The sequence below is a fragment of the Chiloscyllium plagiosum genome, chromosome 10 (genome assembly GCF_004010195.1).
Source record: "Chiloscyllium plagiosum isolate BGI_BamShark_2017 chromosome 10, ASM401019v2, whole genome shotgun sequence".
Lineage (NCBI taxonomy): Eukaryota > Metazoa > Chordata > Chondrichthyes > Orectolobiformes > Hemiscylliidae > Chiloscyllium > Chiloscyllium plagiosum.
In genome coordinates this window covers 79,411,261-79,432,989 of record NC_057719.1, presented here as the reverse complement: position 1 = coordinate 79,432,989, position 21,729 = coordinate 79,411,261, and the positions used below count along the sequence as shown (strand labels likewise).

Sequence of the window (21,729 nt, the reverse complement as noted above, 5' to 3'; positions counted from 1 at the left end):
GTCATCTGCTAAGTCTGAGAAACCACTGGCTGGTTCATTTAGTGGCAACAATAGGCAAAGGTTTAGAAACAATAATCAGGTGAAAATCAAACTCACTTGGAGAATTTTGGATAATTAAGGAGGATTTGTAAAAGACAGATTGTGTTTTACTAAATGAATGCATTTTTTTTTCACGAAATAACAGAGGTTGGATAATGGGAACGCAGTGAATGTAGAAGCCCTTCATCAGGAATAAAGCTTTATTCCTGATGAAGGGCTTTTGCCCGAAACGTCGATTTTGCTGCTCGTCGGATGCTGCCTGAATTGCTGTGCTCTTCCAGCACCACTGATCCAGAATCTGGTTTCCAGGAGCTGCAGTCATTGTTTTTACCACGCAGTGAATGTAGTCTATGTGGATTTTAGGAAATCATTTGATAAAACACATGAAAGGGTGGTTAACTAAAATCAAGGAATAGGAGAGTCAGGATCCAACTGGTTAAAACAGTTGGTTTCAGGATGGAAAGCAGCAAATCATGGTAAATGGTTATTTTCCAGACTGGAGGATGGGAGGCAAAGGTGTTCCCCATGGAGTAGTGCAACAATCACTGATTCTTGTTTTGCTGTGCGTGAATGATCTGGAACTTCAAATGCAAAGTAGAATTCAAAGTATGCCAAGATATCACACTTGCAGAAATGGCAAACAGCGAGGACAATATGAATTGCCTGCAACATGCCATAGATAGACCAGCAGAATAAGCAGGCAGGAGTGAGATGCAATCACCTGATGAAGGAGCGTCGCTCCGAAAGCTAGTGTACTTCCAATTAAACCTGTTGGACTATAACCTGGTGTTGTGTGATTTTTAACTTTGTACACCCCAGTCCAACACCGGCATCTCCGAATCATTAATCAATGAAGGCATTGAGTACAGAAGCAGAGTTGTTTAGCCAAAACCACATAAAGCTGTGGTCACCTAGCGTATTACATCTAGCCCTTGTCACCACACCACATTTTATGCAGGATCACTGGGTTCTTAACAGGGTACAGTGGAGATTTACCAGAATCGTCCCAGTGTTAGGAGATTTTAATTACAAGATTAGGTTAAAAAAACTAGGGTTGTTCTCATAGGACCAAAGGAAGTGGAGGGGAATTTGACAGAAGAGTAAAAAATTATGAAGTGTTTATAGGATGTGGACAAAAACAAAAGTTACAGCCAATGGTATGAGGGCTGAAAGATGCAGATTTAGTGTTTTGGGCAAGAGATGCAGGGGAACGTTGCTCCCGGTGAATGTTAATGATCTGGGAGCTTGTTTCCGAAGAGAGTGGTGGAAGTAGAAACAATAATTTCTAAACAAACTGGGATCCACACTCAAAGGAAGTAAACTTGCAGAGTAATGGGGATGGAGATTGGGACTGACTGGCGTCAACACAGCAAGCCAAATGGCTTCCTTCTGTAGCATAAATGACTCTGTGACAGAAATCCATCTGATTCTTCCAGGCTGAAGGAATGCTGCATTGTCTTTTGGGCAAAATGTTAAACCATCAAGCCCTCACAGGTAGATGGAAAACATCCCTTGGCACTGTTTGAAGAAAGGGTGTCCTGCTGGTGTTCATCCCTGGTATAGCTAAAACAGATGAATCGTTCATCAACATATTGTTACTGTGGAATCTTGCTGTGCAGAAATTGGCCATCTCATTTCTTAACATTGTGTTAGACTGGCAAAGAAGTCCTGAAATTGTTGAAAAGGTGCAATCTAAAAAAGGATGAGAAAGAGGCTTGTTTTGACAAGGTGCTCAGTTCTCATCAAAATCATGCCCCAATCCTCGCTAGGGGGCATCACCTCATGCACTACACCCAAGTGCAGCAAACACTGCAGTGACCTGCCCAGCTGGTCACTCTTGGAAGAAATACTGGTCTCGTAGAGATCAGCATGCAGAGGTTGTGAAAAGGGACTTATTAGAAACTAGAGAGCTAAGTAGTGAAGGATAGACCACTGAATCCCTTGTCTTGATACACCCCCAAGCCTTTATTTATAGAGAAAACACAGTGTAACCCCTTCCATCAGCCCAGTCCATCACAAAAGCCAACTTTCCATCCAATGACTCCATCTATACTTCTCATTGCCTTAAAGGCATCCAACATAATCAAAGACCCCTCCCACCCCGGTTATCATCTCTTCCATCGGGCAGAGGGTACAAAAGCTTAAACACACGTACCAATAGATTCAAGAACAGCTTCTTCCCCACTGTTATTAGACTTCTGAATGGACCTTTCAAATTTTAAATTTAATACTTATCTCGATCTTTGTGCACCTTCTCTGCAGCAGTAACACTGTATTCCTCGCTCTGTTCTATTACCTAATGCATTTTGTATGGTATGATCTGCCAGTACTGCAGATCAGAAAAACTCTTCACTCTACCTAGCTACATGTGACATTAATAAATCAGATCAAATCAAAACATTCCTTTCAATCCATTTATATCTGTGACAGCAAAGTTAGTTCCCAGTTAATATATAATAACCTGAATGCCTCACTGACACACAACTATTAACAAGTTCTTTCTTTCTGAACAGTGGACACCGGTGATTTTTCTCAACTTTAATGTACATACCTCTTCAGAGACATTGGAATCACTGTCCCAGCCCCTGCGCTTCTCTGGATTTCCAGAGGGCTGACTGTTCTGCCGCTTGCATCCTTTGACATCCTGTAGTTCAACAGGATCTTCAGTCTAGTGGAGAAGGACACCATGTGAGACAAACAAGAAACTGTGGGTAATAAACCAAGGCAGTTACAAATGCCTAGCCCCTTCCCTTTCCTCCTTCCCACCTTCACCCCCTCCCAGAATCCCAAAGACTGGGTGAGCTGCATCGCTGGTGAGTCTTAGCCCGAGCCCCTTCCTGTAATATTGGTTGTGTTCCCCAACTGATATTGCCAAACTAAATCCAACAATTAGGTTGTCCTGTTAAAAGCAGGTTATAGATTAACAGCTTTGGGTTAGCACCGTGAAACATGCACATGCTGTTTAAATGAGATTCCAGCAGGATTACCAGTAACTCGGCCGGGCTAGGAATAACATCATTTAGAAGGCAAGCATCTTTATAAATAACACTTGGACTTCATGACCTCCTGGACTGGTTTCACCTGTCTGAGGCATTGTCAGGGAGCAAGCATATTTGGTTTCCCTTATAGTGCCTTCTAATGGCCATCAGATTTGCACATCTGTTTAGATTAGAGATTAGATTCCCTACAGTGTGGAAACAGGCCCTTTGGCCCAACCAGTCCACACCGACCCTCTGAAGAGTAACCCACCCAGGCCCATTTCCCTCTGACTAATGCACCTAATATTATGGACAATTTAGCATGGCCAATTCACCTTGCACATTTTTGGACTGTGGGAAGAAACCGGAGCACTCGGAGGAAACCTATGCAGACACGGAGAGAATGTGCAAACTCCACACAGTCATCCAAGGTTAGAATTGAACCTGGGACCCTGGTGCTGTGAGGCTGCAGTGCTAACCACTGAGCCACATGCCGCCCTTGATGAGGGAGAGAGCTGGTTATAGAACGAGTAAAGCCATAGGACAAACACAGAATTTGGGATTTATTTTGGCAGGGAGAACATGGACAGATGATATAAAGGGTGCAATCTAAGGGACTGCTTTAGGAGCAGAGGAGCATACGTGCATTAGCCATTGAAGGTAGCAGGAGAAGTTGAGAGCATGGATAATAAAGCATACGGTATCTTAGGCTTTATTAATAGGGGCATAGAGTATTAGAGAGGAGGTTATGTTGAACTTGTACAGGACACTAGTTTAGCCTCAACTGGAGCACTGCATTCAATTTTAGAACGCCTTTTGGAATGGTACGAAGGCATTGGAGAGAATGCGCAGAAAAGATTCAGGAGAATGATTTCAGCGATTGCATTTTCAGAATAAGATAGCAGTTCAGAGTGTTTTCTTCAGAGAAGGAAAGGCTGAAAGAGATCTAATAGAGATATTCAAAACCAAGAGGGGTCTTGACAGAGGAAACGATTAAATCAATGCCTGCTTGTTTTCAAAGTGACTGGTGAAAGAAGCAAAAGGTGATAGGAGGAAAAGCTCTTCACACAGTGAGTGGTCAAGATCTGGACTGCACTGCCTGACAGTGTGGAGGAGGCGGGTTCAATAGAAGTATCCAAGAGGAAATCAGACAGTTATCTGAAAAGGAAAAATGTGAAAGGCAATGGAGAGCTGATGGGAGAATGGCAGGAGGCGATATGTTCATTTGGAGAGTCGATGGGCTGAATGGCTTTGCTTTGATCTGCAGCAAATCTGTGATTGGTGAAGTTTCATACTGGGGGGGGGTGGAATGAGAGGATGCAAAATTAACCAATCAACAGCCCTTAGAAGTAAAAATTTGAAATAAATAACGAAACCTATTAACTAAATCTGCTATGACTAGGTTTATAATTTAACAAAATAGTAAAAGGTCAGTGAAAAAACTAGAACACTAAGAAAGGTGAAGAATCAATAAGTTGAAGTGAGGCAGATGAAGAAATTGGCCTCGGGATCGAGTGGGACGCATTTGCATAGATATTGCAAAGGGCAAAAAATAAGCAAATTCCACATGAGAAGTCATTAGAGCGTTGGTCATTTGAAAGGAACAGGGTAACATATTGCTCCTGTCCCTGTACTTCATATACTCAGTGTTACTGGACTAGTAATCGAGAGGCTAGAACTCCTGCTCCAGAAACTCAACACTGCAGCTAATAAATCAGCATCGAATAAATTAATTAAATGTGGAATAAATTACTCTCTCATTCATGAAACTGCAGGATTGTTGTAAAACCCATCTGGCTTACTGATGCCTTTCATGAGGTATATAAATCTACAGAAAATGCTGATGGAGTTTTGTGTTTTAAATCGTAAAATATATAGAATTTAATAGGCAAGTTGAAACTATAGTAAATCTCAGAATACGATGTGCAATATTGGGCTCCACATTAGAGGAAACATAATAAATAGTCAGAAAGAGGGTACAACGTAGATTAACTAGAATGCCATCTAGTATGAGGAAACACAAAAGTGAAGACAGACTTGAAGGGATTTTGTCATGATCCCATTACGAAAGATATGATCAAAGAATTAAAAGTATGAAAGAATGGGACAGGCCAGATAGTCAAGTTTCAGTAGTCAAGAATTTAAAACGAAACAGAATTTAAAAAAAAAAAGGGAAAGAGAAATGTTGTTACAGCAGAGAATCATGACTGGAATTCTCTTTCAGTGTCTGTGATCAAGTCAGAAACTATGTTAACGTTCAAGATTTGATTGGACAAATATGGATGGAATGATGTGTGAAGAGGGTAGGTAAACATGGTTAGGATGATTAACATGAAATGATGGCCTGCTTCTGGTCATGGCACTTCTAAATATTTCCAAATAGCTTTTCTTGCTAAGGGAGAGGCAGTACAGTCTACATTTAACCTCTGGAATGTTGTTTCTTCTTCAGTCCAGATTGATAGGCCAGAGCTGGTTTTTCTAAACCAAACAGGCAGTCACTAACCTACTTGGTGTGGGCTATAGCATAACTCCACTCCCATCTTCCTATCCACAAATTTGGCAGTACATTAGGAATTTCAAGCTGCAGGTTAGAGGCTAAAACAGTAACACGCCAGTCAAGTGAGTTGGAAATGATACATTGGAAGCTTTTTTTGGGTGGGAGAGTTCATTTAAACTATTGAGACATGAGAAGGAACCTGTTACCTTTAGTCCAACTAGACTCTGCCTGATGCTAATGTGTGGTTTCCAGAGTCAAAACAATATTCCATTCTTCATCACTAACATCCCTCACACAGATAAGCACACGAAAACAACTTTTGAGCTTCGTTATTTAACACTATTATCAATCCATCAGATAACTAGAGCACCGTTCCAGAAAGCTATGATTTGAAATCCAAAACTTTCAACATCAAGTAATTTCTCTCAGTCTTATCTGAAAAGATTCATTTTCCAACCAGCACAACAATGTATGATGAGATGCTGGAATTATTAATCTAAGGAATGCCACTGTATGGGATGGAAGTTATACTTTGGGTCGCCCAGTTAAGACAGAGATGAGGGAGGAATTTCTTCTCTCAGATGGGAGTGAATCTGTGGAATTCTTTACAACCGAGGGCTGTAGAGGCTGGGTAATTAAGTATATTCAGTGATAAGATAGACAGACTTTTAATCAGTCAGGGAATCAAAGGTTTAGAGGAAAAGCAGGAAAGTGAAGTTGAGGTTTAGGAGATCAGCCATGACCTCATTGAATGGCAGAGCAGACTGGGATGGGCTGAGTGGCCTACTACTGCTGCTATGTTTTATGATATCCAATGTAAACATTAAGAACGTCCAGGTTATTTGGGCAAGTATTTCCAAGCAGCATTTCTTGCTAAGGGAGAGGCAGTACAGCCTGCTTTTAACCTCTGGCATATCATTTCACTTCCAGTCCAGATTGATAGAAAAGCTCCCTCTAATACTTTCTAACAAAAGCATTCAGGGCAGTGGCAGGCTAACTATAAAGTAGGCTTCCTTCTACGCTGATCTATTAACACCCCTTGGCACAACAGGTGTTAAGTGACAGATAGAGCTCCCATCAAGCATTGTCTAAGTCAGGTACAACACAAGTTACATTCAAAGCAAAAACAGCCAACAATGTTCCTTAACCCTTCAAAGGGGGCACTTATTACACAGGGTGCTATTTTGATTCTCCACTAGGGCCACCCCGGTGGGTCTCTCTGACTTAAGACTCTGACTCACATTAATGCCAAATTATAGCCAAATATTGACCAAAATGGAGATTCCACTTGTGCCAGCAGAGAGAAAGGTCTAGGTGGTCTCTAAACTAGGTGGAAGAGAGTTGTTTTGTAACTCCTCAGCCCCTTACGAAACATTGAGTTGAAAGCCAAATGTGAGAGGACTTGCCTTTCCTGGTGAACATGATTGATTGGATAGAAATCCGTTTTCAAAATAAGCCAGCAACCCCAAAGAAGCAACATCACATGTCCAAGTCAACTGAATCAGTAGTTCATTGGTTAATGGTGTCTTGACTTCATGTTAGTGTTGAGTATTGATCAAGGTACCTAGGCAGTGGCATGCAATTCTGCCCAACGATCCAGCGTGTTCCTCATCAAGGCAATCTGAGCCGCAGAGCATGCTGGGACAGCAGCGTCAGATATAACAGGCAGGTGTTAAAAGTTAGTGGTGCAGCCACTTCAAGCCGGTTCAAACCAGCAGAGCAAGCGGCCAAGCTCATTCCATGCGGAAGGTGGACAGAGAAAAGAAAGACGGAAATAGAGGCGCTCACCATGGAGAACTTAGCAGAAAGCAAAGCCCTGGCTCTATAGTGCCAACAGGAGATGGCAGCCAGCAGTGAACTGGCAAAGTCGGCTACCTGGTCGCCCTCTATCATTAATTCCTCTTCCGGCTCCATGCCTTCTTGGACAATCTCTGTACCTCTCGCCGTTTCCTCGGAGTCACTTGCATTCTGGAGCTCCAAGGAATCTTTGCTATGAGCCAGGTTGTCCTCAATGTCATCCCTCTCACCCTCAGGCTCATTCGTACTAGATCCAAGAGAACTGACACCCGTCAATGAATTCAAGGAATCCTTATTGCCCAGAAGCTCTCCATCGCTGCCTGCGTGCTGTTTGAAGGGATCAAATGGTTTAGTCATTGGGCCAAAGGTTCATTAAGGCATTCTACAACTTACAAGCACTCACTGACCACTTCCAACAATGACCATCGATCACAGATTATTAGCAATTCCTCCCATGCAGCTCAGCTCTGGTTATATCATAAGAATTCCTACCTGTGTTGGGTTCAATTGTGGCCACCTAAAATTAGTTGAAAGTAGGAAAACAGGTTTACTGGACAGAAGGTTGCATGGATTTGATCTCAAACGTTCAAAGCAGCGTAACCTCAGTCATCTACAGTACAGAAAGACAGCCATCTCAAAAGATCTGACTTCCATAATCCCCGCTCCCGGTTCTTGGACGACAGCCTTGGAGGCTATAGCAATGCAGGTGAATACTTAAATACAGAGTAAATTTTACTAAAGTTTCTGGCTCAACCATCATTTCAGGCAATAAGATCCAACTCCCACCACCCTCTAAGTGAATTTTTTTTTTTCTCAACTCCTCGATTAGCCTTCCACCTCTTGCCTTAAGTCTAGACCCTCTGGTTATTGACACCTCCTTTAATGCAAAAAGTGCCTCCCTATCCAACCGATGTCTCTCATAATCTTATATACCTCTACCAGGTCTCCATCTCAACCTTGGCAACCAGGTGAAACAACGCTAGCCCATCTAATTTTTCCTCAAAACTCAGATCAAATGACATCCTTTCCAATAAAGTGGTGACCAGAGCCGCGCTCAATACTCCACCATTGTAAACAGTTCCAGCATAATTGGCTTCTCTTGACATCTTTGCCTTGGGTAATAAAGGTGAGGATTCTATATACCTTCTTAACAACCTTACCTACCTGCCCAGCTCCCTTCAGGGATTTGTGAATATGCACACCAAGATCTCTCCGAGCTGGTGCTTTCCAGGGTCCTGCCATTCATGGTCTAGTTCCTTGCCTTATTAACCCTCCCTAGCTGCCTTCTTTGAGAAGGTGACCAAACAGGTGGATGAGGATAAAGTGGTTGATGTGGATTTCAGTAAGGCATTTGATAAGGTTCCCCACGGTGGACTATGGCACAAAATACTGAGGCATGGGATTGAGGGTGATGTAGCAGTTTGGATCAGAAACTGGCTAGCTGAAAGAAGACAGAGGGTGGTGGTTGATGGGAAGTATTCATCCTGGAGTTCAGTTACTAGTGGGGTACCGCAAGGATCTGCTTTGGGTCCACTATTGTTTGTCATTTTTATAAATGACCTGGATGAAGGCAGGAAGGATGGGTATTAGTAAATTTGTGGATGACACTAAGGTCAGTAGAGTTGTGGATAGTGACAAAGGATGTAGTAGGTTAGAGAGAGGCATAGATAAGCAGCAGAGCTGGGCTGAGAGGTGGCAAATGGGGTTTAATGCAGAAAAGTGTGAGGTGATTCACTTTGGAAGGAGTAACAGGAATGCAGAGTACTGGGCTAATGGTAAGATTCTTGGTAGTGTACATGAGCAGAGAGATCTTGGTGTCCAGGTACACAGATTCCTGAAAGTTGCCACCCAGGTTAACAGGGTTGTTAAGGAGCTATTCGGTGTGTTAGCTTTTGTTTAATCGAGGGATTGAGTTTCGGAACCATGAGATCATGCTGCAGCTGTACAAAACTCTGGTGCGGCCACATTTGGAGTATTGCATACAATTCTGGGATTATAGGAAGGATGTGGAAGCTTTGATAAGGGTTCAGAGGAGATTTACTAAGATGTTGCCTGGGATGGAGGGAAGGTCTTATGAGGAAAGGCTGAGAGACTTGAGGCTGTATTTGTTAGAGAGGAGGTTGAGAGGTGACTTAATTGAGACATAAGATAATCAGAGGGTTAGATAGGTTGGACAGTGAGAGCCTTTTTCCTTGGATGGCAATGGCTAGCACAAGAGGACATAGCTTTAAATGGAGGGGTGATTGATATAGGACAGATGTCAGAGTTAGTTTCTCTACTCAGTAGTTGGGGCATGGTACAAACTGCCTGCAATAGTAGTAGCCTTGCCAACTTTAAGGGCATTTAAATGGACAAGAATGGAATTGTGTTGGTTAGATGGGTTTCAGATTGGTTCCACAGGTCAGCACAACGTCGAGGGCTGAAGGGCTTGTACTGCGCTGTAATGTTCTACGCTCAATGTTCTATGCATTATCTCACACATTTCCAAGTTGAATTCCTGGTCTGCTCAGTCTGTTGGCGTCCTCCTGCGGTTTGACTTGGGCTTCCTGATATTTTTCTATCACCTTTAATTCCATTTTAGGAAATGCGCCAGACTGAGAATCAAAGCTGGACAACTGAAGTCCTCTCACCCTGTGTGAAGGGCACAGCTTAATGACTGCACTATTGCCTCGAGCCTGAAGGTCATGCATTCAAGTGCCACTATCTTATGCCTGACCAACCTCACGTTTGGTCTTCTCATCATCGCATTTGTGAAGTCTTGCTCTGCCCAAACTGTCATTTCCCAAGTCAAACCCATGTTTATACCTCCAAAATAATTCACTGGTGCTGATGAACTTTGTGTCCTGACATTTTCCAAGGCCTTTTATAAATAACTACCGACCACCACTTCATGGGTAACCAGAAATGGGCAACGCAATGTTGCTCTTACCCAGTCTCATCTAAATGTGACTCCAGTCCCATACCAATGCTGTTGATTGCCAACTGCCCTTTGAAACAGCTCAACAAATTGTTCAGTTGTATCCACTTATTGCCAGCATTCACATCCCAAGAACATGTGCAAGAAGAAATACAAGATATCACAGCCCCAAGGATGACATAAGCAATTAATAAGCATCATTATTCTGGGATCTTCCCACATTCCGTGCTTTACATCTCTACTTCATAGAATCCCTGCAGTTTGGAAGCAGACCATTCGGCCTATTGAGTCCTTGCCAACCCTCTGAAGAGCATCCCACCCAGACCCAACCCCCTACTTTATCCCTGTAACCCTGTATTCCTCATGGCTAATCCCCCAAACCTACAAATCCTTATGGGCAATTTAATATGGCCAATCCATCCAACTTGCACATTTTTGGACTGTGGGAGGAAACCCATATAGACACAGGGAGAACATGCCAACTCTACACAGTTGCCTGAGGGTGGTATTAAACCCAGCCTCCCGGTGCTGCGAGGCAGCAGTGCTAACCACTGAGCATTCGTGCCATCCTATTTCCCTCGTTATTATATCTGATCTCTGAAGAGACTTGAGCTGTGATGCTCAGCTCAATGCATTACTTTGGGATGGCAGCCCCTGCTGGGAGACTATCCAAAACATAAAGTGAGCAGCTTGGCTTGTTATTCAGTTCTCTTGTGGGTCCATTAACACACAAGCAACAGTTAATACACTTTGTAACCGGCAGATGTTTTAATCACCTGGACCAGAGCTCTGTCTCAAAGTTAAGCAGTAAAATCCTTGACGCCATGTTAACTCCTCTTGAGGAGAGTACAGATCAACCCCACAGAGTCCATACAACAGCTGAATTTTCTCCAGCGGCAGGTCAGCCTTTGGCCTGATAACTAGATTTCCTAAAGGGACCTTCAATGTACTTTGTCAATTGAATGGTGCAATTTGTAAAAAAGAGAGAAGTCACGCTTTTTAATCTTGCACTCGTCAGGACTGGGATGCAAGAAAAATGGCACATTTATAAGACATGAGAAGAAGAGATTGCTGACTGGGGCACTGTTAACATGTAAATGTAGCAGAAACAGTTCCTGTCAATCTCAGTTCTCGGAGTAGGCAGGTAGACTCTGACTGGTCAGGAGTGCAGCAGAGATTAGCTGCAAGGTACAGATGATGGTCCACAGGACTCTTATTTCCGGTGAAACTAGTTAGCACATACTCTGCACCTTTTTCATTGGGGGGGAAAAACAAAAGGGGTCAATCTCTGCTGCATTCCCATGGCAACATCCCGGCCAATCAGAGTGAACCTGCCAGGTCTGAGAATTAAGATTGGCAATTAGCAATTCCCAAAGTATTTCCACGCCAACCGTGACCCAACCAATTATCATCCTCTTCTCATGCTGTACAAAACATCCCTTCCCTTCACCCCCTCAAAGTCTTGCATTCCTAGTCCCAATGACTGCAAGATGAAAGGCTTCAACTTCTTAACTTCTTTTAAAGACACCAAGCAATTATTCAGCATCAAATTAACGGCTTCACCAGGTGGATACAGAAGGGGAAATAATAGGCTGAAACCTCTAGAGTGAGTGCCAAGCCAATGTCTGTGGGGGTGGGGACACAGAGGCATTGGTGTACTTTGTTACCTGGCAACAAGATACAGACCAAGCCTCAAGCTGTGAGCCATTCACAAGTCTGTTGTTTAAAATGTGTGAGAATTGGGAGAGCCTGGTTCCTCTACGAATAGGCAGGGTGTGATACCAACACCTTGCACAATCAGGATCAGTCTGAATGCTTCAGGCTTCTCTGCATCTGTGAGACCAAATGTAAACTAAGGGAATGTTTCTCAGAATATCTCAGCCCGTCCCGAAAGGGCCAGCCTGACCTCCCAATCACCACCCATTTTCCCTTCCCACTCCCTCTCTGACATGTCCATCCTTGGCCTCCTCCATTGCCACAATGAATCAGACCACAAGTTTGAGGAACACCACCTCATCTTCCGCCTGGGCAGCCTACAACCCGGAGGACTCAACATTGAAATTGGAGAACTCAAATAACCTTCCCACCCATCCCTCAATTCCGTCTCCAGCCCCTCCTCCTACCGACCCCTCCTTCCAGCTACCAATTGGATTCATTCTTCCCATTGACCAACCAGGTCATACCTACCATATGTGTTTACCTATCACTATCTCACCATTCCGACCCACTCCCCACCCAAAACTCTTCCCCTTATCCCTCCCAACCCCTATCGGCAACTCCCCCTACCCACACCTCCATTCCTGAAGAAGGGTTATGTCTGAAACTTAAAAATGTGTTGCTGGAAAAGCGCAGCAGGTCAGGCAGCATCAAAGCATGGCTTACGCCCGAAACGTCGATTCTCCTTCTCCTTTGATGCTGCCTGACCTGCTGCGCTTTTCCAGCAACACATTTTTAAGCTCTGATCCCCAGCATCTGCAGTCCTCACTTTCTCCTAGTTATATCTGAAACGTCAACTTCTCCATCTCCTGATGCCGCCTGGTTTGCTGTGTTCTTCCAGCCTCCTGCTGGTCTACTCAGGATTGCAGTACCTGCAGTTTTGTTTTGTCTCTTCCTTTGGCTCAGCAAGTCAGGGGTCTGAAAAGCTCTGACTGAGCCTTACCCTGGGCCAACATCAACCAGATCTCTCAGGTCTGCGCTACCACTGAGCATACTGCGTCCAAGTTAGAAGGCTCGAGTGCAACGTGACCACCATAAGCTAATTGCTGTTGATGATGACCATCAGATGGGCCTGTGTGATTGAGGAGTGTGCCAGTAATTTATGCTGGACAAACAGGTTGCCAGGTACTCCAGGTTCCAAGCCTGGACTCTGGAGGGAGGTTGAAAAGCCAGAGTCGAGCTAAGAATCTAACTCCTTTTTGATGAGGGGTAGGAGTGAAAAATATTGCAATTACCCATTAGCACGGACACATGCAGTTTAATAAACAAAAGCAAGCGTTACAATACAATTGGAGGGGTGATGGTCTTACCTTCAGCGAAACTGTAGATTTAAAGGAGGAGGGAGCCGTCACATCAGAAGAAAGCAGTATGGGAAAGGGTTGGGGGGTGGGGGGGGGAAAAGAGAGAGACACACACAGAATATTAGATATCACATATTGGGAAGGCTGGACAATGAGGAAATGAGTGATCACTGTCAAATTAGCAGTAATGCTTATTCGGCAGAAAGAGTGGGTACTCAAGTAGCACTGGGACTGGAACCTCTGGGAGCAAAGACATGTTGGAAGATGATTAACTGTTGAGAAGGTAACATTTATATGACTTCAGGACATCCCAACGTGCTTTCCAAGCAATGAGGTCCTTTCAAAAGTTTGTCATTATTGAAATGTAAGTAGTTTAGCAACAAGCAAGCTCCCACCAATGGCAATGAGATAGCTAAATCATCAGAATCTTTATGATGTTTGAGGGATAAAGAATTATGAAGGACATCCCTTCTTTGGAAAAGTGCACTGGAATTTTTTTTTCAAGATTCACTCAAGGGGACAACTGGGCCTTCGATGTGAAACTTCATCCAAACGTTGGCAACTTCAACAATGAAATATTTACACAGTATATTTGACAGATCTGGTGCTTTTCTGGAGGAGGTTTTGAGCCCCTTACACTTTGACTTCAACATCCCCTGAATCTGGTGCAGCCTATTATACAGCCATCTCGAGCATCAAGGAGAGGATGTATGAATATACAGCAAGAGGAAAACATGTCAGAATGTGGGCAGAGGCTGATGAAGGCTCAGCCTCAAGGCTGGTAGCTCTCTCGCCTCTGGGTCAAAGCTTGTGTGATCAAGTAATGAGAACAAGACCGAAGTTCACACTGTGCTGGGAACTGCCACACTGTCAGATGTACAGTTTTCTAGATAAGCTAATGAAATATTGAAATCTGTCCTGTCAAAAAAGATTTTATATAATAAATATTTTAAAGAAGAGTGGGGGAGGTTACCCTTCATGCTCTGGCTGATATTTAACATCATGCATCAGTAACGTAGATTGTCTGATCATTATCACATTGCTGTTTGTAGGAGCTTACTCTGTGTAAATTAGCTGCTGTGTTTCTTCTGTTACAAGTGACTCCACTTCAGAAGTATTTAATTATTTACAAAACACTTCAGTGCTTAGGTAGTGACAGTTACATCAAAGAAAGTCTTTCTTAAAAGACCAATAAGCTCGTCCTATGGTCTCAAGGTTAGGGGAAGTAGATTTAGGACAGAGATGAAGAGGAACTGCTTTTCCCAGAGAGTAGTGAATCTATGGAATTCTCTGCCCAAGGAAGCAGTAGAGACAGCTTCATTAAATATATTCAAGACATAGGTGGATTGGTTTTTGCATGGTAGGGGAATTAAGGGTTGCGGGAATAATGCAGGTAGGAGGAGATGAGACGATGGATAGATCAGCCATGACCTTAAATGAATGGTGGAGCAGGCTCAACAGGCCAAATAGCCTACTCCTGCTTCTGTAACTATGAAACCATGAATATAATGGATAAATATCACAGAGGCTCACATCTGATCATCTGTGCTCCCCCCACCCCCCCATAGCCTAATAGTCTGTGGCCAATTTCAGGCCTGGGTTACCAGAGATGCCTCAGAAAGAACCATCCAAGTAACGGAGCAGTGTCTTTAGGAAGAGGTGGGGAATGTGAGGAAGGGAAGAATTTTACTCCGAGCCAAACACTAATGTTATTTACAAAATTGATCATGGCATCAGCGTTCATTGTTCAAAATTTTAACCTTGAAGGAACTATTTTTCCATAGAGGGAATAAACCATCTCTGGAAGAATGGTACCTTTGGTAACATTTGAAGGGAATATAAACACAGACTGGCTAGAACAATAGTGAGGTTAAAAAGGGTATGAGAGTAGATGAAGTTGCATTGCCTCGAGTATGTAAACTGAAGGGGTGATCTAACAGAGGGGATTCTGATGTTTACAGGGTAGTCTTCTCAACAACAAATCAACCACTGTTCCATGGTCATTATTAGACCCTTAATTCCAAATTTTAAAAAAATAAATTGTCATAGTTTATGAAAATGGTGGGTCCAACTTAAACCTAGGTTCTAACTGAAGTAACTTCATTATCCCCAAATACTGGATTTGAGATTATTTCCTATTTTTTGTTTCTAATCAACCAATTGAGAGATGTTATTACGCACCCCTGGAGTAGGTGGGACTTGAATCTGAGTCTCTTGGTCGAGGAGAAATGATTTCCCAAGTCCAAATTAAAGGAACTTAACCTTAAAATTACAACCAGACTGTTCAGAGTGATGTCAGGACACACTTCAAGCTAAAGATATTGGAGAACTGAAAAACTCCTTCCCAAAAAAAGGAATTTTTTGAAAATTTCAAAATTAACATCGGTAGACCTTTGTTGGTGATGAGAAGTAATGGTTACGGAAGCAGGTTGGGTGGGGATTGGAAATCGATGGGCCGAGCAGCCGTCATCTCTTTGAATGGTGGAAGATGTTGGAAGGGCCAAATGGCCTGCTTCTACTGGTCCTATGCTGGGTGGGGAGGATGATATTTCTAATCGTGAAGCCTCCCACAGTTGAATAGAGTTGCTCATATTCAGTAGTCATAATGTGCACAGGGGCTGCAGTGAAGGGATTGTGGGGAGGGATCTCAAAGGTGAAGGATTGTCCCTTGGATGGTATACTGCCTGCATCCATGGAGCGAGTCCACTGCTCAAGGTGACACCTTTGCAAGAGAAATCAGAAGGAGGAGTGTCAGAAGGCACATAAACCGGGTATTTATTTTGCCGGGAGTAAATTCACTCACCGCTCTGCACCAAGGATTTCAGGATCTGTTTCGTCGGCTCTGTTGGGGTCGGGGGGCGGGATTGGATAAACGAGAGAGAAAAAAAAATGAGTAAGAGATAAAGGTATCCTGTCAGATTATTGCCAGACAAAATGAATGGCTCAACAGCCTTGCATTCCTTTCACTGAAGACTCCAGTTCAAATCACTAGTGAGCCACATTAATAGACAAATTTGTACACCTTAGAATTGCTGGCCTTTGCAGCATGGTGAGTTTGCTACTGTCTTACACTCAAGTAAAAACATTTCCAACTCAACAACCTGTTGAGAACTGTGCTCCTCCAACTCAGGTCTCCCACCCTCTTTGACCCACTGGTGGATTCAAATTACCCTCAAGTTCCTTCCTTGACCCCTCCAGCTCTCTCTTCACAGCGAGATGCAGCTAAATTCATTCAGCAAGCCCACGTGGACTTGGCATGGGATCTTGCCGATAGCATTCCTGCAAAGCAGAATATTTGGGGTGGGGGCTACATAAATGCAGGCTGTGGTTGCCGTGTCAAGTTTGCAGCACGTGGCTCCTTTCAGAACCTCAAAGTGGCATCTGCATATTGTGGGCAGAGTTGAGGGAGCGCAGAGGGAGTTGCAATGCTGTCTATCAGTGTCCCAGCTGAGCCACTCAAGGTTTGTCAGTGGAGCTGTAAAGCAAATGGGGTGGTGTTGCTGCTTCTGTGGCACTGACAATGTTTCTCAGAGAAACATATTTCTCAGGGTAACTGGAGAAAGGATTGATCCACTAAAGGATAATGAAGGAAGGCTGTGTGTCGAACCTGAGAGAATGGGTGAGATTCTGAATGATTACGTTGCATCAGTGTTCACAGAGGAGAGGAACATGATGAATGTTGAGATTGGAGATAGAAGTTTAATTAGTCTGGATCACATTGACATAAGTAGGGAAGATGTGTTGGGTAGGCCACAGGTTATTAGTGTGGACACATCCCCAGGACCGGATGGGATCTATCCCAGGTTGCTGAGGGAGGAGAGGGAGGAAATAGCTGGGGCCCTGACAGATATCTTGGTGGGATCCTTAAATACAGGTGAGGTACTGCAGGACTGGAAGATTGCTCATGTTGTCCCCCTGTACAAGAAGGGTAGTTGGGATATTCCAGGTAACTACAGACCAGTGAGCCTGATGTTGGTGGTGGGAAAGTTTGTGGAGAGGGTACTGAGGGATAGTACCTATTTATATTTAGAAACGAATCTTAAGTGAATCTACCGTGCCTGCCTCTACCACCTCTGCAGACAAGGCGTTACAAATGCCCACCACCCTCTGTGTACTTGCCGTGTGTATCCCCCTTCAACTTTCCACCTCTCACCTTGAAAGCGTGACCTCTCGTTATTGATTCCTTCACCCTGGGAAAAAGCTTGTCTCTATCCACCCTGTCTATACCCTTCATGATTTTATAAACCTCAATCAGGTTCATTTTTCTAATGAAAATAAACCTAACCTACTCAACCTTTCTTCATAACTAGCACCTCCAATATCAGGCAACACCCTCGTAAACCTTCTCTGCACCCTCTCCAAAGCGTTCACATCCTTTTGGTAATGTGGCGACCAGAACTGTACACCGTATTCTAAATGCGGCCGAACCAATGTCTTGTACAATTTTAACATGACTTGCCAGCTCTTATATCAAAAACCCATCCAATGAAGGCAAGCATACCATATACCTTCTTGACCACTCTATCCACCTGTGCAACCTTCAAGGTACAATGGACCTGCACTCCCAGATCTCTCTGCCCATCAACTTTTCCCTTCTGGACGGATGCATGAGTAGGTGGGGAGCAGAGGGATACAGATGCTTAGGAATTGACCAACAGTTTAGACAGTACATTTGGATCGGCTCAGGCTTGGACGGCCGAAGGGCCTGTTCCAGGGCTGTAAATTTTCTTTGTTCTTTGTTCTTCACTTATGGACAGAGCAGGCTGGCATTGTAATTGCCTGTGCCTGGCTAAATCCTGAAAGTCACTAAATTGCAAGTGTGGTGTCAGAGAAATTAAAACTGAGCGAGGGAATGCCGCTCCTGAATTGTCAAGTTTTTAAAACAGCTCTAGATTCTAAGGGGGTCACCAGTTTTAGGACAGAGGTGATGACAACTTTTTTTCCTCAGAGGATGGTGAGTCTTTGGAACTGGCTTCCTCAATTGTTTTTTAAGGCAGAGGAAGAAAACAAAGGGTGAAAGGTTACTGTGGGTGGGCGGGAACATGGAGATCAGATCAGCCATGATCTTATTGAATGGGATGGCAGGTTCGAAGGGCCAACTGGCCTATTCCTGCTCATAATTCATACACTTATAGATGAAAAACATCAATCAACTTGGTTTTCCTCTCAGCAGTTCTTGATAATTGATGATTGATGTCAGTATCAATTAAGATGTAGAAAGTGCCTTCCTCTTTCTGAAATAAAGTGCATCCAATAAACTTCAACAAAATTAAAATTCAACAAAAAATTGAATTAAAGATATGGACAACGCACTCCTGTTTCTCTGATGACCCACCTCTTGTGCAGGGCCTCAAGTGAATGACACAGGCTCCCTCTCCAGGAAGGCTGGCGTGGGTGTCAAATGTATCCATGGAAACGAGCTGTAGAATTGGGCTGAATGATCTGGCCCTATCGCAAAGGCATTCTGCTTGGACTTGTCGAAGTTTCTGGCTGAGATAAGGTGGCCAGCCTCCAACATGCTTCCCGTCCACAAAAGGTGTCCAAAATATCGGGGAGACGGGACTGAAGTTTAGCAAGAAACCGAGGAGCAGCCTCTTCGTTTGATGAAAGAGGGGATCATGACCTCACGCGCACACAGTGTGAATGTGAAACAAAGGCCCCCTCCAGGCCACCAAGATAGCAGGCAGCCTGGGAACCCGCGAATAAGCCAAGGCAACAGAGTTGAAACGCTAAGTCTGTCTATTTTCCATGGATGCTGCCAAACCTGCCGCATTCTCCACATCGGTTTAAAGATCACCGCTTGGCATCGGGTGGGCTGAATGGCCTTCTCCGGTGCTATAACCATCCTGTACCACACTCCCTCCCCAGTCAGTCACATGTGGGTGGGTTAAGGTGGCTGGAGTGGATGGGGGAAGGGGTTTCTCCTGGTCCCTATGTTTGCCCCTTACCCATCTGACCCCATACTAGGTCTTACCAGACTGCCTGCGGCCCCTGCGGTAGCTCACAAGCTCCTCCACCGGTTGACTAGTCATAGATTTTTTGGATCTTTCCGGGCTGTACCGGTACTTGGAAGGATCTAGAAGGATCACAGCAGGAAGAGCAATCAATTACCTGTCAGCCACTGGGCTTATGTTGAGGAGGAATACACTGTCAATGTTCAGGAACACAAGAATAACAAAATTTTTAAAAAGAGAATGTCTGTTGAACTCACCTACCATTCAGATTGTCACCTAATAATGAAGTTATTGAACAATTGTATCAATTCATCTAAAATAGACTTGGACACGGATCCTTTCCCTTGAAAAGGCCCTACCTTGACTACCCATCGCATTTCAAAAGACGTCCCAAAATACTTTATTCCATTGAAAATCAATTCTAATGACTCAAGCAAGTTATATGATATCTGCCTCCACTGGCCACCTTAGAAGGCAGTTCCTTAGGATAAGTATTTAACTCACTTAAATATCATAAATGCAGGTTAGTTTTGAATTGGCCCACCTCGTATTCAGAATAAGACGACACTTTAACTAGATCCTACAGAAAAGTAACAAAAAGGGAAGGTTGCACACTTTCAGCTTTGTATCACAAGACCCAGGTCAGATGTTGACCAAAATCTCCCTCTACTCTGGTCCAACAACTAGCCTCAGTTCCAATCCCAATACAAATTCTCTGACGACACTAGGCTGATCGCCTTAATTCCCATGTTAGGTATCTTTGTGCTACCCTGAATAGGCCACGTCAAACCTAATCTAGGACAATTTTACATTGGAAACTGCCACTTAGAGAGTACTTTTGAGAAAAACTTTTTTTTTCTACTGGGATGGCATGGTGGCTCAGTGGTTAAAACCGCTGCCGCACAGCATCAGGTTCCCCAGTTTGATTCCAGTCTTGGGGGTCTGTCTGGAGTTTGCGCATTCTCCCCATGTCCGCATAGGTTTTCTCCAGGTGCTCCGGTTTCCTCCTAGATTCCAAAAATGGGCAGGTTAGGTGGATTGGCCATGCTACATTGCTCATAGTGTCCAGAAATGTGTAGGTTAGGTGGTTTAGCCATTGGAAAATGCAAGGCTACAGGGATAGGGTGGGATTGGGCCTTGGCGAGATACTGTTCAGAGCGTCGGTGTGTCGACTTGATGGGCCAAATGGCCCGCTTCCACAGTGTAGGGTTTAGACACCAAATCTCAGTTTGCATTGGATCCTGCATTCATCCAGGATATATTCAAAAGTACACCCCTGAAATGTCACAATTCAGCTTCCACTTTCCCCAACCTTTCATTTTGATAAGGTGAAGAAAACATAGGCTTCCAAACCAGATGTTTAAAGCTTTAAAGTAACATGTCAGTCTGAGAATGTCGTACTTACAGTAAGAATCCATTTCCAAGATGGCTTCCTTGGCCTGAAAGGAAATGATAAATGTCAAGTTACTTTGAGCCAAGGGGTATATATGAACACAGAGGCAAGGGAGTAAACAGTATCCTACCAGCATCACACAACTCAGACCGGGGACAGCTGGCAACTGCTTATTACATCTTATTAAGCAAGAATAGTCAATACCAGGTCATGTGCACATCAGTGGTTGAAGGCACAGTACCAGAAAGACCGTAAGAGAGAGAAACCCACACCCACACAGTCTGGACTGGGTCAGGTTGGATTAGTGCAGATTGCCTTAGAGTAGGTTGGGTTGAAATAGGTTGAATTGACATCGGTTAGACTACAGTAGGTAGAGACCAAGCAACCTATTAATGCATGGGAAACCTTATCCACAACTGTCTCCAACATTCAGTTTCCAACATCCATCCTGAAGCTGTCTAGGTGGGATTTAAATACAAGGCCCCAAAGTAAGGTGGCCAAAAAAGAAATTGCATAATAGATATGGCATTAAATACTGTTACCTAATGTTTGTGATGGACCTGGTATTCAGTGCCACACTACCAGTAGCCTGTTTTGATTCAAGGAGCAGCTCACCTTCTGGGGAATAATGGCATGGTAGTTCTCTAGAATTAACCTCTTGATGTGGTGTGTCCAGAGACGCTTTTCTTCCACTGTCTTTGCCTGAGAGAGACCAGAATGTCATACAGTCACTTAATGAATGGAAAGACAGGTTCAAAAGGCTGAGTGGCCTGCCTGTGCTCCTAACTCATACGTTTGTGGATAAAAAACATCGACTATAGTGCCATAGTGTTAAAGGTTTAGATGGAGAGGAATTTCTTAAGTGTGTACAAGACAATTTTTTGATTCAGCATGTGGATGTACCTGCTAGAGAAGGTGCAAAACTTGACCTACTCTTGGGAAATAAGGCAGGACAGGTGACTGAGGTGTCAGAGGGGGAGCACGTTGGGGCCAGTGACCATAATTCTATTCGTTTTAAAATAGTGATGGAAAAGGATAGACCAGATCTAAATGTTGAAGTTCTAAATTGGAGAAAGGCCAATTTTGACGGCATTAGGCAAGAACTTTCGAAAGCTGATTGGAGGCAGATATTCGCAG

The 21,729-nt window shown here is 43.8% G+C and overlaps 2 protein-coding genes across 16 annotated transcripts in view; one reads left to right on the top strand and one right to left on the bottom strand.

Moving 5' to 3' along the window:
- LOC122553810 (pleckstrin homology domain-containing family G member 3) overlaps positions 1-21,729 on the bottom strand; it is a 195,418-nt gene that overhangs the window by 6,933 nt on the left and 166,756 nt on the right. For 14 of the 15 annotated variants that reach the window (XM_043698173.1, XM_043698160.1, XM_043698161.1 and 11 more), the window contains 7 exons: positions 21,208-21,294; positions 20,605-20,638; positions 19,220-19,321; positions 16,049-16,087; positions 13,255-13,265; positions 7,390-7,638; positions 2,591-2,707 (listed from right to left, as the gene is read on the bottom strand). In XM_043698173.1, coding sequence (XP_043554108.1) covers positions 2,591-2,707; positions 7,390-7,638; positions 13,255-13,265; positions 16,049-16,087; positions 19,220-19,321; positions 20,605-20,638; positions 21,208-21,294 — 639 coding nt within the window. The remainder of the gene's footprint in view (positions 1-2,590; positions 2,708-7,389; positions 7,639-13,254; positions 13,266-16,048; positions 16,088-19,219; positions 19,322-20,604; positions 20,639-21,207; positions 21,295-21,729) is intronic. The other variant, XM_043698174.1, reaches the window with a different exon arrangement.
- The window catches only part of srp14 (signal recognition particle 14), a 62,078-nt gene that overhangs the window by 30,101 nt on the left and 10,248 nt on the right, over positions 1-21,729 (top strand). The gene's annotated exons all lie outside the window — the stretch shown is intronic.